The sequence below is a fragment of the Lynx canadensis genome, chromosome C2, assembly GCF_007474595.2.
Source record: "Lynx canadensis isolate LIC74 chromosome C2, mLynCan4.pri.v2, whole genome shotgun sequence".
In the NCBI taxonomy this organism is placed as follows: domain Eukaryota; kingdom Metazoa; phylum Chordata; class Mammalia; order Carnivora; family Felidae; genus Lynx; species Lynx canadensis.
In genome coordinates this window covers 133,592,117-133,604,600 of record NC_044311.2, presented here as the reverse complement: position 1 = coordinate 133,604,600, position 12,484 = coordinate 133,592,117, and the positions used below count along the sequence as shown (strand labels likewise).

Here is a 12,484-nt window from a genome sequence, read left to right as displayed (position 1 = left end):
TTTTATGTTATATTCCAAAACATGCAATTCTATGTGATATGTAATATATTGTGTTTTTTAAAATGTATTTATGCAAAATTCATAAGGTACTATGATCCACATGATTAATAGTTTTATCTGAACAGTGGTACAAAACCCATAGCGTCATGATATCTTTATGAGACTGAAAATCCCATATATATTACTGCTCAATGAGTAAACAATAGGTTCAAAATATTTCTTATAACTAATTGACTATGAACATGGCCAAACATAAATAGAAGCACAATAGTTTTCATGGTATATAATTGCTGCTAGCTAGAAATATTTCTGAACAAGGTACCCATTTCACTATTGATTCATGGCATTCAATAGTATTTTAATCATTTCCTCCCCAACTATATTTTAATCAACTAAAATTAAGGTCAATTCAAACGGGTTTTGGAATTTGGCATTTAAAGGATGGACTCTGGATCATCTCCTATGTTACATTTTTTACTAGGTTGAATAATTGAGCACTAACTGTAAAGCTAAAATAAGTACTCATGAAATGCCACAGCCTTATATAAAGTATTAGTAACATGTTAATATAAAATGTTAAACATTCATTCATTTCCATTTTACATATTATAATCTAAGTCGAGTGAATGTACTTAATATTACATTTATTAATATATTTGACTATGCAGTTAAGCGTCGACTTTGGCTCAGGTCACGATCTCATGGTTTGTGAGTTCAAGCCCCACATGGGTCTCTGTGCTGACAGCTCAGAGCCTGGAGCCCACTTTGGATTCTGTGTCTCCCTTTCTCTCTGCTCCTCCCCTGCTCACACACTCTCTTTCTCTCCTTAAAAAATAATAAACACTCAAAAAAAATTTTTTTAAATATATATACTTGACTATGATTTCACCTTGATAAAAGACTAATTTATTCTGAATTTTTTGCCTTACTTACCTACATATAAATTGACATATCTATTGGCAGTTTTACTAGTACTTTACTTTGTATCTTGTCCTTATGCTGCATGTTGTAAATGAATGAGTTGAATTTTATACAGCATTGCTTTTAAAAATTTCTGTTGGGGCGCAGCTGGGTGGCTCAGTTGGTTTAGCGGCTCAGGTCATGATCTCACAGACCATGAGCTTGAGCCCCGCATCGGGCTCTATGCTGGCAGCTCAGAACCTGGAGCCTGCTTCAGATTCTGTGTCTCCCTCTCTCTCTGACCCTCCCCTGTTCATGCTCTGTTTCTCTGTCTCTCAAAAATAAATGAAAACATTAAAAAAAAATAAGTATAAATAAATAAATAAATAAATAAATAAATAAATAAATAAATAAATAAAAATTTCTGTCGGAAAGCACAAAGAGAGAACATGCTTGATTTCAAATAAACACTAAATTTCAGTGTTTCATAAAAAAATAACATTCTAATAAAATTAGATTTACCCAATATGTCATTTGCTTTATCTCATATTTTGTAACATGATTCCTGCTTTCTGTCATAATATATAAGCTGCAAACTAAGAATAAAATAAATAAATAAATTTCCCTAAGAAAGTGTTCAAGATGATCTCACTCAAGCAACTCTTCCCACACTTCAAATAACTCAAATCATTGGTTGGAATAATGAATTCCAGACCAGAAAGGACTTTATGCAGTGGCTTGAGCTATTATAGAAAGCTTTTATGTAGATTAGCATGCTTCCTGCTCTTCTGTGATCTGATTAGTTCTCATTCAAAGAAATATAGAAGATGAAACCATTATAAAATCAGGTAACTTCTTATAGGGAGAAATGCAGTATAGTCCATGAAAGAAAAAACTGACTGTCTTTGAAACTCTTAACATTGCCTTCAAATTTGTGCACAAATACTTGCATGTATCATGAGTTAATCCAGTAGCATATCTAAATACTCTCATGTACTCATTGTCTCTAAAGAAGGGAATTGATCAAAACATCTAGTAAATGGGAATTAAAGTGGCGTTTAGATATGATAATATGATGAAATAATCATTTGGACTCATAAAAAGTCAGAGATTGATATACCTTTAGTGATACTCCAATTCAAGGGTCTTGTTTTATAAATTGGGAAGTTGAGAGTTGAGTTCCTAAATAATAATTTTTATGGCAGAGATAGTGCCCTCTGGATTCACATCTACTGCCCTTTCCCTCTTTACATTTTTACCTTAAAGTTGCTCTTTTCTGCTTATACATGATGTATCTCACACAATGAAATTGCTGTAATTTAAATGAAGTAAAACTTTTTTTTTGTTTTTATAGGATTTTACATTTCCACCCCAACTGGACCGGGAGGGAGACGAGAAAGAGTAGGGCTCTTAAGTCTCCCTTTAGACCCCACTTTGGAACCAGTCTGCCTCAGTTTCTGGTATGTCATAGACATATGTGAAATAAATACTGCCTTATTTAATGAGTAACATTGCCTTTGTCACATTGCCAGACTCTGATTTTACTAAGGCACCCAAGTTTTAATTCATTTGCTATTATTTATCCAACAGATAAAATAGCAAAATGATGGGAGACTCCCTCCCCTTCTCTAGGAACGCTCTCACTCAAGGAAAAATAGAGTATTTCAGAGAAAGTAAAGGATTTAGAAAAATCCTAAGTTCCATTTATTCTAATATTGTAGAAATCCAATAATTTCTGCTTGTTTCCCAATTAGGTATTATATGTATGGTGAAAATGTCTATAAATTAAGCATTAATATCAGCAGTAACCAAAACATGGAGAAGACAGTTTTCCAAAAGGAAGGAAATTATGGAGAAAATTGGAATTATGGACAAGTAACATTAAACGAAACAGTGGAATTTAAGGTTGGCAAAATACCTTGTGATTTATAATCATGTATTTGTGTTCTACACATGGTGATACAATTATAATCTAGGTAACATGATGAAAAAATTATTTTTTTCTGAATATAGCCAAGTCACTTTTTCTACTTGCTTCATCTTTTTTTTTAATTTTGAGTGCCTACATTTTCATTTGTCCATTCATTTATTTAAAACCACTTATAGAAAAACAACTTACTACATGAAACTATTGCTTATAATGAGCGATAAAATCCATAGAAACTTTGTGATCTATTTCAGTTTTCTTCAGCAACTTTCTAGCACAAGTCGGCCATGTCTTCCCATGTCCCCTACATACCAAGGACTTCAGCTTTCACAAACACCACCTAGATCAACCCTGCACTTTCTAGGGAATCATCCTTTCCTATTAGAACATCCACACCCATCAGTATCCATCCACCTTGCCTTACTTTGACTTAATCTATATATTTCCTTTAGAAACAAATTGTACAAGCTGTATCATTGGGAAGTTTCTGATCATTTATTTCACATTAAAGTGGATTAATTTTTCAGATAACAGCTTAATGTGTTCTCTTCCTAACGGTGTTTACAATTAAAATACAGGATAATACAGGCTAATAGACCAAATTAACAATGTTTTAATCGGGTCATTTCAGACAAGAGAGTGTAACTCTCAGTAGGTGTCTGTTTGGACAGACATCGTCATTGTGAAGGCTTCAGTTCGCCCCTGTGATTTCGTGTAAGGCAGGCAATAATCAACCACACTTGTCTGCATTCCTTCCATTTTTCTTTCTTCTGAAGTCTTTTTTATTTTTTCTGTGAAGTTTTCTTCTCCAACTTTGTTTTCTGATAATTCGGAGAAGGATAAAGGAAAATAGGACATCAAGGGAACTAGGAAATGGCAGAAGCAGGAAAATAAGTATGGTACCTGACTTGTCCACAGAGGATATGTTCTAAGACCCCCATGGATGCCTGAAAACATAGATACTATCAAACCCTGTATATACTGTGTACTTTTCTATAAATACATACCTACAAAAAAGTTTCATTTATTAATTAGACTCAGTAAGAGATTTACAAAATTAATAAAAAAATAGAACAATTACAACAATATACTGTAACAAAAGTAATGTGAATCTGGCCTCTCGCTCTCTCTCAAAATATGTTATTGTACTTTATTCACCCTTCTTATGATGATGTGAGATGATAAAATGCCTATGTGATGAGATGAAGTGAAGTGAATGTTATAGGCATTGTGACATGGCCTTATGCTACTACTGACCTTCTAACAATACCGAAGAAAGATCATCTATTTCAGAACTTGGTTGACCATGAAGATCTGAAATGGCAGAAAGTAATACCTCAGATAAGGGGGGACAGCTGCATTGCAGTGGCAAAATCTGTCTCAACTCATTAAACATTTTTTTTAAAGTAGTATAACTCCACCCACTTCTTCCAAGTTAGCTTATCAGGCAGAATGAGAACAGCAAGTTCAACAAATAGTTGCACCTTGCCTCTGCCACTTTGTTATGAAATCTTAAGTCACTTTAGTCTCTTTGAAATTCAACCTGCACGTACATGAAAGGGAGAAAATAATCCTTCTTTGGAGTTATGTCTAGCATAAAGTAGGTAGGATGAATGAACAATTGCGTAAATGGATGACTGTATAATAGTGTTGAAAGAATTAAATGAGATAATGTGTACAATGTGCCTTGCATAGCAATTAGAGTATAGCAGGTATTCTGTTTATGTCTTTCCTACAGAAGAGGATCCAGGAACGTTCAGCTAAAATACTCACTGTCCTTAAGAACCTAATATGTTTCATCTGACCACTTGAAAATTTCTTCCCAGTCTGGGTCTGTGTCCTCTAAGCATTACCCTCACACAGGATCTCACACCAGCTTTCTGGGTGAACTATATCAGAACTAGTTGGCCCTGAATGATCATATTATACCCATTTTTCCCTTGTCCCTTTCTTTTCTCATTTAAATTATTCAGTTGGTGTGTCTTCCCTTTAGGGTTTGTATTCTATAAGAAGACAGACAGCTACCTGGATTTCTAATAGTGTTGCAGGGAGGAATCTGTGAGAAGAAAATGCCAGAAAATGTGGCTGTGTGGCAGAATCCAGTAAAGTATGACAAATCATGAGAGAGAGAGACAGACAGAGACACAGAGAAACTGTGACAATATTGCCTAACTCAGAAGGAAGACACCAGTGGACATAAGTAAAGGAGTGGACTCAGCAGAAGGATTATAAAAGAGCATGATCTATCAATATTCCATTGTACAGACACTTGCCCTCTTATATTTAGAGTTGGTAATACTGATTCTCCAGAGAATGTTGGGCCACAAGAACCAAGTCAGAGATTAGAGTAGAATGATTTCATATCCTTCTCTGAATTGCAGGTTGCTTTTAATGCTTTTAAAAACCAGTTCCTGAGTGATATAGCTTTGGATGACATTAGCCTAACATATGGGATTTGCAATGTGAGTCTTTATCCAGAACCAACTTTGGTCCCAACTCCTCCACCAGAACTTCCTAGTAAGTAACTATAACATGTATTTTACCAATTAAATCATTAATATTTTCAGGTAGATCTTCATTTGACTTTTTAAATTATCTTAGTCTAATATTTTTTCACTGAAAATCTAAGACTTCAAAATATAAGTAAAATGGAAGCTAACAAAATATTACATGTTATGCATACACTCATAAAGAAATCATTTGGTACTTTGTTGTGCATAATATTTATAATAATGTTAGTATATTTTTTTAATAATTAAGGTGTTGATTTCCATCCTGTTTTCACTAAAATACAAATTAAGGCTGTATTGACCATGTGGCATGGCTGAGAATCTTTGGGGAAAAAAACCTTAAGATTCTCATGGTCTTCTTAAACAATGATGTTAGATCTCAAGAAGAGTTTAGTTAAGCTTGAAACCCACCCAGCCTTTTTCTGGAATAATTTAATAGCAATTATTGGGCCTGGACTTTGACTATACACACCAAGATCACATGAAAGATTTTTATCCTAAAATGATGCCTTCGTAAGGCCCTGCAATGTGCTCCCTTCATGGGGCCACTAACGTGTTTCAGCTGAGCAGTGACCAGGATTTCCCTTGTCTTATGGGTTCTTTTAAGACAAAAAAAAAAAAATGGAGCCTGTGTCTACCTGTGTTTTTAATACAAATTGGAAACATGACATTTCAGAGGACAAAGGGGCATTACTATCCATCTTAGCATGTCAAAGGAGACCATAACTACATACTACTTTCAGACTACAGGATTTGGCAGGGAAAAAAAAGGTACAATGATAAATTATATAAAACAGGTATTGCCTTTATTGAGATGTCTTCACTGCATTGCAGTTTTGATGTAAAAAAAACATACCTTTTATCCTTCTTTGGATTATGGTACTTGGAAGCTGAGCTAGCTCTACAACTTTGCTTGTATCAGACCTCATGGATGTTTTTCTTCTGCCATGGATCTGAGCCCACAGACAGCACTTTTTCCATTTCCCATTTCCTTCCAAGTGCACTTGAAACTCTTCCCATAATCACACCAGCAAATCAACTTGGAGAACATATCCAAATTTGACTTTACTTCCAAAACTACATGTTTTTCTGCTTTCAATCTTTACCTTAAAAAAAGAAAAAGAAAGCAGACTTTCAGATGAGGGGCTTTAACAACTCAAAAGTTCTGAAGATAAATTACCGGTGTTTAAGAGCATATACATTGTCACACTGGTTCCATGCCACCATAGTGAATGTACTTACATTCTACCAAAAGGCTAGTTTACTCTTACCATCTTTCGTATTAACAGGTTTAGATGCTTGAATAGACTATACATAAATTCCTCAATATTTCAAACATTCATTCAAATTTTATAAATATCTACTATGTAAAAAGCATTGCATAATAAATGTAATACATAGCAGTAACCAATACATGGAACAAATAAATATAATCTATGTAAATAAATACTTAAGACAAAATATAATTATGTACCCCTAAAAGTAATGAACTAGAAAAGTAAGTGATAGACTTTGGAGAAGAAAGTGTGAACTAGAGAAGTCTTTAAGGAAACATTAAGAGACAGTAGAACACTTATAAAATTGAAACAAAGGCAGAAAAATAGCACGCATTCTCACATAATAATTTGGCCACAAGATTGTGGCAAGGAGTGACTTTCATGGCACCAAACTCTGATTCTTACTCACCTTTGCTTCACAATTATCTGACTGGTTCTTAACATCACACAAATAGATCAATAAATATTATTAGACCTGAACCGATCTCTCTTTCTTTTTATGTTGACTGTAAATTTCTTTTGTGACACAAACATTTTTGTAAAACAAAATTTTGATACCAGAACTAAGATTTGGAAATGAAGGAAGGGATGGGATAGAGAAAAAACCACCATGAATACAATAGTTTGGGCTATCCAGCACTGTTTAAAAATAATTGTTTGACTTCATTGTTGGTAGCCCACACCTTATCTGTCTATAAAACTTATATATTACATTCTTATATAGAACATTCTGATGCAAAAACACCCACCACATTTTAATTATTAAAATTACTACTGGTTTGATAAATAATTCCTATGGATACCAAATATTAGAAACATCCTGCCTTTTTTTTAATGTTTATTTATTTATTTTGAAAGAAAGAGAGAGCAGGGGGTGGCAGGGAGAGAAAGAGAAAGAGAGACAATCCCAAGCAGGCTCTGCACTGTCAACACATAGCCTGACAGGGGGTTCGATCCCAGGAACTATGAGATCATGACGTGCGTTGAAATCAATAGTCAGACACTTAACCGACTGAGCCACCTAGGTGCCCCAACATCTTGTTATTTTGATATTTCAATCATTTAAAAACAATTTTCATAATCCTTTCTGCTGGTGTGTTTCTCTATTCATAGATAAGTGGTCGAGAAAAATTTTCCAGTGGAATTAAGTTTCATAGGCTTGATATTTTTAAAATAATAATTTCATCATTATCTGAAATCAAAAATGCAAGATAACTTTTGTTCATAATAGCATACATACAAGTAAAACTTCATTATAATTTCCCACATTAAAACTTTAACTACATAAGCCATTCAGTCCTCATATCTAGTCTAGTCAGAAAGAGAAAAAATAATACTTCAATGTCAAGGAAGCATGATATCCTTGCATATTTTAACAATAGGGATATTATAACGGTAGAATGACCTATCTGATTTTAAAATATAAACTTTAGAATTTTCCCAAAGTATATTTGTTCCAGTTTCCAAATGGTTCACTTCAGGGCAATATTTAGCACAGCAGAAAATGTTAATTACCATCAAATGCATTCTGAACAATTTCATTCTAATGCCATTTGCAATTGGTTCAGTGAAATTCTTATTTGAGCAGAGCTTTTCTGGTTCCAGATCACTGATTTGTTTAAGCAGGAATAAAAGGAAACCATGGCTGACTGGCTAATAGCCTTTCTTTAGCTCTTATAGAGCATTTAAATAAGAAAATAATCCCAGACCAGTAGCTGACTAGCAAAATTCCTCCTTTGTTCTTAGGCATCCACATTGTGCCTAGTTTGGAGAATTGTTAAGTTCAGTTTTTGTAAGTACAGGGATTCTTCCATTTTGTGGCTTCAATCACTTGCTGTTGCATTAGCTCTACAATTGTTGCCCTCTGACATTAACACAAATAATTCAAGCATGGGGATTGTATTGAGAACACTTGTAAAAAGTACACATTCCATTAAACAAATATCATGTCAACTTGCAACACAATTTGGGTGATACGTGACAAGATACCTACTAAATAGAATAAGAATAAACAAAAAGAAATCCACACTTCAGGTCCCTAACTTATTTCTGTGACTGTTAAAACTACTTAAGAAAAAAAATTATAAGCCATAGTTTCAGCTATTTTAATAGTCACTCTTTATTTCCACAATTTTGCTCTATTTGGCCATCATTTAGGCCATTTTCCATGTCCAAAGACCAAATCAAAGTTAATTTGGAAGGTTTCATAGACAGAACGTTATACTTTGAGTTAAATAATCTAACTTAAATTCTTCATTTCTATAGAAATGAATCGGTACCTATCTACTTGTCTTATAATTATATGAGGCTCATATTCTAGCAGAGCTACTTGCCTTTTATATCATTAGTATGACTTGATATTTAAATCCCTAGCAAATTCCATATTAACTGCACTCACATGCATTCATAGGTCACTAGAATATATGAATGGAATATAAATTTTGAGAAACCAAACACAAAATTTTCATGGGAGACTCCATTTTATATTACAACCTAAATTTTTTAAATGTTATATGTAATAGTGTAAGACTTGTCTATTACTATGATGATGAAAAGTAATTGCTGACTTTAACATTATTTAAACATCAATGAGAGATACTATTTCTCAAGGTGCATCTATTGTTTTTCCACAAATACCTTTAATTTGAACCTTCTTCTTGTAAGTGAGAGCTGGGCTTTTTTCTTTTTCACCCCACACTAACACATATCTCATGAACGTCAGAGGCTTCAGCATGGATTAAAATGACGTACCTCAAGGAAAATATCTATCCTTGACAACCACTTTGCAAAATACTGCATGCTATTTACATACTGTATGGAGTGAAAATCCCTGCTGGCATAGTAAGGAATTAATCAGAATACAAATCTTTGAGAGAACAGCTTCAAGAAAAAGAAAAATGACAAAATTTAACAACTGTAAATGAATAGAGTTCCCTGTACCAGACAATTTAACTCTTTAGTCTCTGGGTGGAGAGAGTTTATCTAATGACACAGTATGTGATACCCAAAAGTATGTTTTATGAGTCTTCAGCCCCTCTATTAAGAAGCTATGTCTTTACTATAGCAACACCACTCTTAAAATACATTGTGTCTTCGTATTTAGAATGGCTGAAAGTGCTTTTTCCAATTCCTTACTATCATATGTATACAGAGTCACTGACATATCATATCAGGCCAAGGGTCAGAGATATCTTACTACTGAGTTATTAGATATGAAATTATATGTGAGATGAATTTCAAAAAAGGGATTTTTAATTTCTAAGACTTCTATTTAGTGGAGAAATGCTAAGTGAACTGTTTGCCTTGACAGGCTTCACAATTACGCTTGACAACATTTTAGTTCTAGTTGTGTATTTATTAAAGTCCTACCTACTCATCTATATCTAATATAATGTACTGTTGTGTTCAGTTATGTGAAAATTCAATCCCTTCTCCAAAATGTCAGCTTTTTACTCCGTTAGAAGAATACATTTTAAGATTTTCCTATTCCTTGAAAAGAAAATATGAATGACGGTTTAAAATCAACAACAACAAAACAAAAACAAATCCACTGGCCACGTCTAAATCTGTGAAATAGGAAGAACTGGTTTTCCCCAATCTGCAATCTGCAATGTTAGTTTTGCCCCTGCAATTATACTTCCCCCTTTCCCATTAGTTTCACAGAGGATTTATGGGAGATTTTCATGGCACTAAGAATTATTAAAATTAAATGAGTTGTATGTTAGTGGGGTTGGAGGGATTGCCATAGATCCTTCTTCAGAAATCTTTACTGGACAATTAATCACATAATCAAGGAGAGTATTAGCCTCAGAGATGGGAGCACACAATCCTCTTGCCTTTCCTTCCTCCTGCCCAGTGGAGAACCTGCTCTTCTTCCCCATTATCACTCTTTCTTTGGTTTAAGTATTTTCTTCAACAACCTATGTACAGTACTTTCTTTCTTCTAGATCTATCCATCATTGACCTTACTTGTTAGTACTTTCATCTATGTTCCTTTCTACCCTCCTTTTTTTTCTGTCTATACCCAACAAGTTTTATGTCACCTACCATCAAGTGGCACTTACTGAGACACAGTCAAACCCTCTCTATAGCTTAGACCAGACAGTGGAAATAATGCAGGGTTTAATCAACTTAATCAGAAGACATATTGAGGGATGAGCTTGAGATGAACTGAATTGAAGTCTTGACTTTGACACTAAATGGATGTGTACAGTATTAGCAAGTAACTGAATATCTCCAAAGCTTTTATTTCCACTTAAAATTGAAATAATAAAAGTAATTACCTAACCCACAAGTATGTATTGGAAATCAGTACTGAATATTCCAGGTAATGTGTAGGCACTTTTCATAATTATGTCTAATTTTTATAAACAACCCTGAAAATATCTAATATATATCTATTTTATGTATGAGAAAACCAACTCTCAAAAAGACAAGTAGCTAACTCAGGGCAAAAATTTAATCCACCAGCTCCAGCACATCTTCCTTTTATACATCATGTTCCCTCCCAGATGAGACGATGTGCATGGAAACAATGTGCAAATGATAACGTTTTATAAGAGATTATATTACTCTTGCTAAGCTCATCCGGATCTGGCCCAGCCTGCCCAGGAGAGTGTGTAAGGTAGACCAGGCTCCACACCTTACAAAACAGGATGGGATGGCAACACTACTACTGGGCCACAGCAACTGCCCCTCTCCGCCCAGTCGTATACATCATGACACGCAAACCGAAGAGGCTCATTGCATGCAAATTTGGAACAAGCACATGAATTGTAAAGATCTACATAAATGAGATAGATAACATATAAAAGAGGAACCAGGGAGCCTGAGTGGCTCAGTCGGTTACGTGTCTGACTCTAGATTTCAGCTTAGGTCATGGTCTCATGCTTCCTGACATTGAGCCCTGCTTCAGGCTCCATGCTGACAGTTCAGAGTCTGCTTGCAATTCTCTCTCTTCCTCTCTTTTTCCCCCTGCCCCATGTGCACTCTCTCTCGTTCTCAAAAATAAATAAAATAAATTTTAAAAAATAAAACAGAAATAAAAGAGGGACCAAAGAAGAGGGTATGACTGAAGGCACTGCTGTAGATATAGAGACATTTAATTATCCCTCCTATTATCTGATTTTTATCTTATTGGGAGTAAATAACTTCAGTATCATCTGCCTTTAATAACAGTAGAAATATATACTTAATCTCAGTTTCCTATATCCTTAGAATTAGGTTACTTTTATCATCTTGATTTTAAATGTAACATGCTAATAAAAATAAGATAGAATAAGGATACTTAAACTAGCTGGTAAAATTTTATATTACTCTAGAATTTTCTTCCTAAGCAGGAGGATAAATTTAAAATAGGTTAAGAATTTCATAAAGTTAATATGCCTACTTAAATCATCTTAGTTTTCACTAGGATACCTGTGCTCTATTTTTTCTAATAAGTGTTTCCTCAACTTGACTCCTAGACAATGTTAAGTACAGATCAGTCTAGGCCAATTATTTAGCAAGTGAAGTTTCAGTTTGTCTCCCGTTCTTGACAGTAAAACAACTCAGTATACAGAACAGTGAGGCTTCCTCTCTACTGAAAAAAAGAAAGCTAGATAGACAGAAAGAAAGAAGGAAAGAAAGAAAGAAAGAAAGAAAGAAAGAAAGAAAGAAAGAAAGAAGGAAAGAAAGAAAGGAAAAATAGTAGAAAAACAAAAAGAAAGAAAAAACGTAAAAAATGGCCAAATGAGTCATTTACTAGCCCTTCTCAGAAAGGCAGAAATAAGATCTGTTCTACTATAAAGATTCTTTTTTTTTCTATAGCAAGGAGTATCTGATACCTTATTTCATGAAGCCTATTTATAAAAGATGCTCAGAAAAATTAT

The 12,484-nt window shown here is 34.1% G+C and overlaps 1 protein-coding gene across 1 annotated transcript in view; it reads left to right on the top strand.

Annotated features, from left to right (window-relative positions):
* Positions 1-12,484, top strand: part of TMPRSS15 (transmembrane serine protease 15) — a 121,872-nt gene that overhangs the window by 54,955 nt on the left and 54,433 nt on the right. Inside the window, exons 10-12 of the mRNA XM_032594595.1 lie at positions 2,255-2,360; positions 2,655-2,805; positions 5,209-5,344. Of these exons, the coding sequence (XP_032450486.1) occupies positions 2,255-2,360; positions 2,655-2,805; positions 5,209-5,344 (393 nt within the window). The remainder of the gene's footprint in view (positions 1-2,254; positions 2,361-2,654; positions 2,806-5,208; positions 5,345-12,484) is intronic.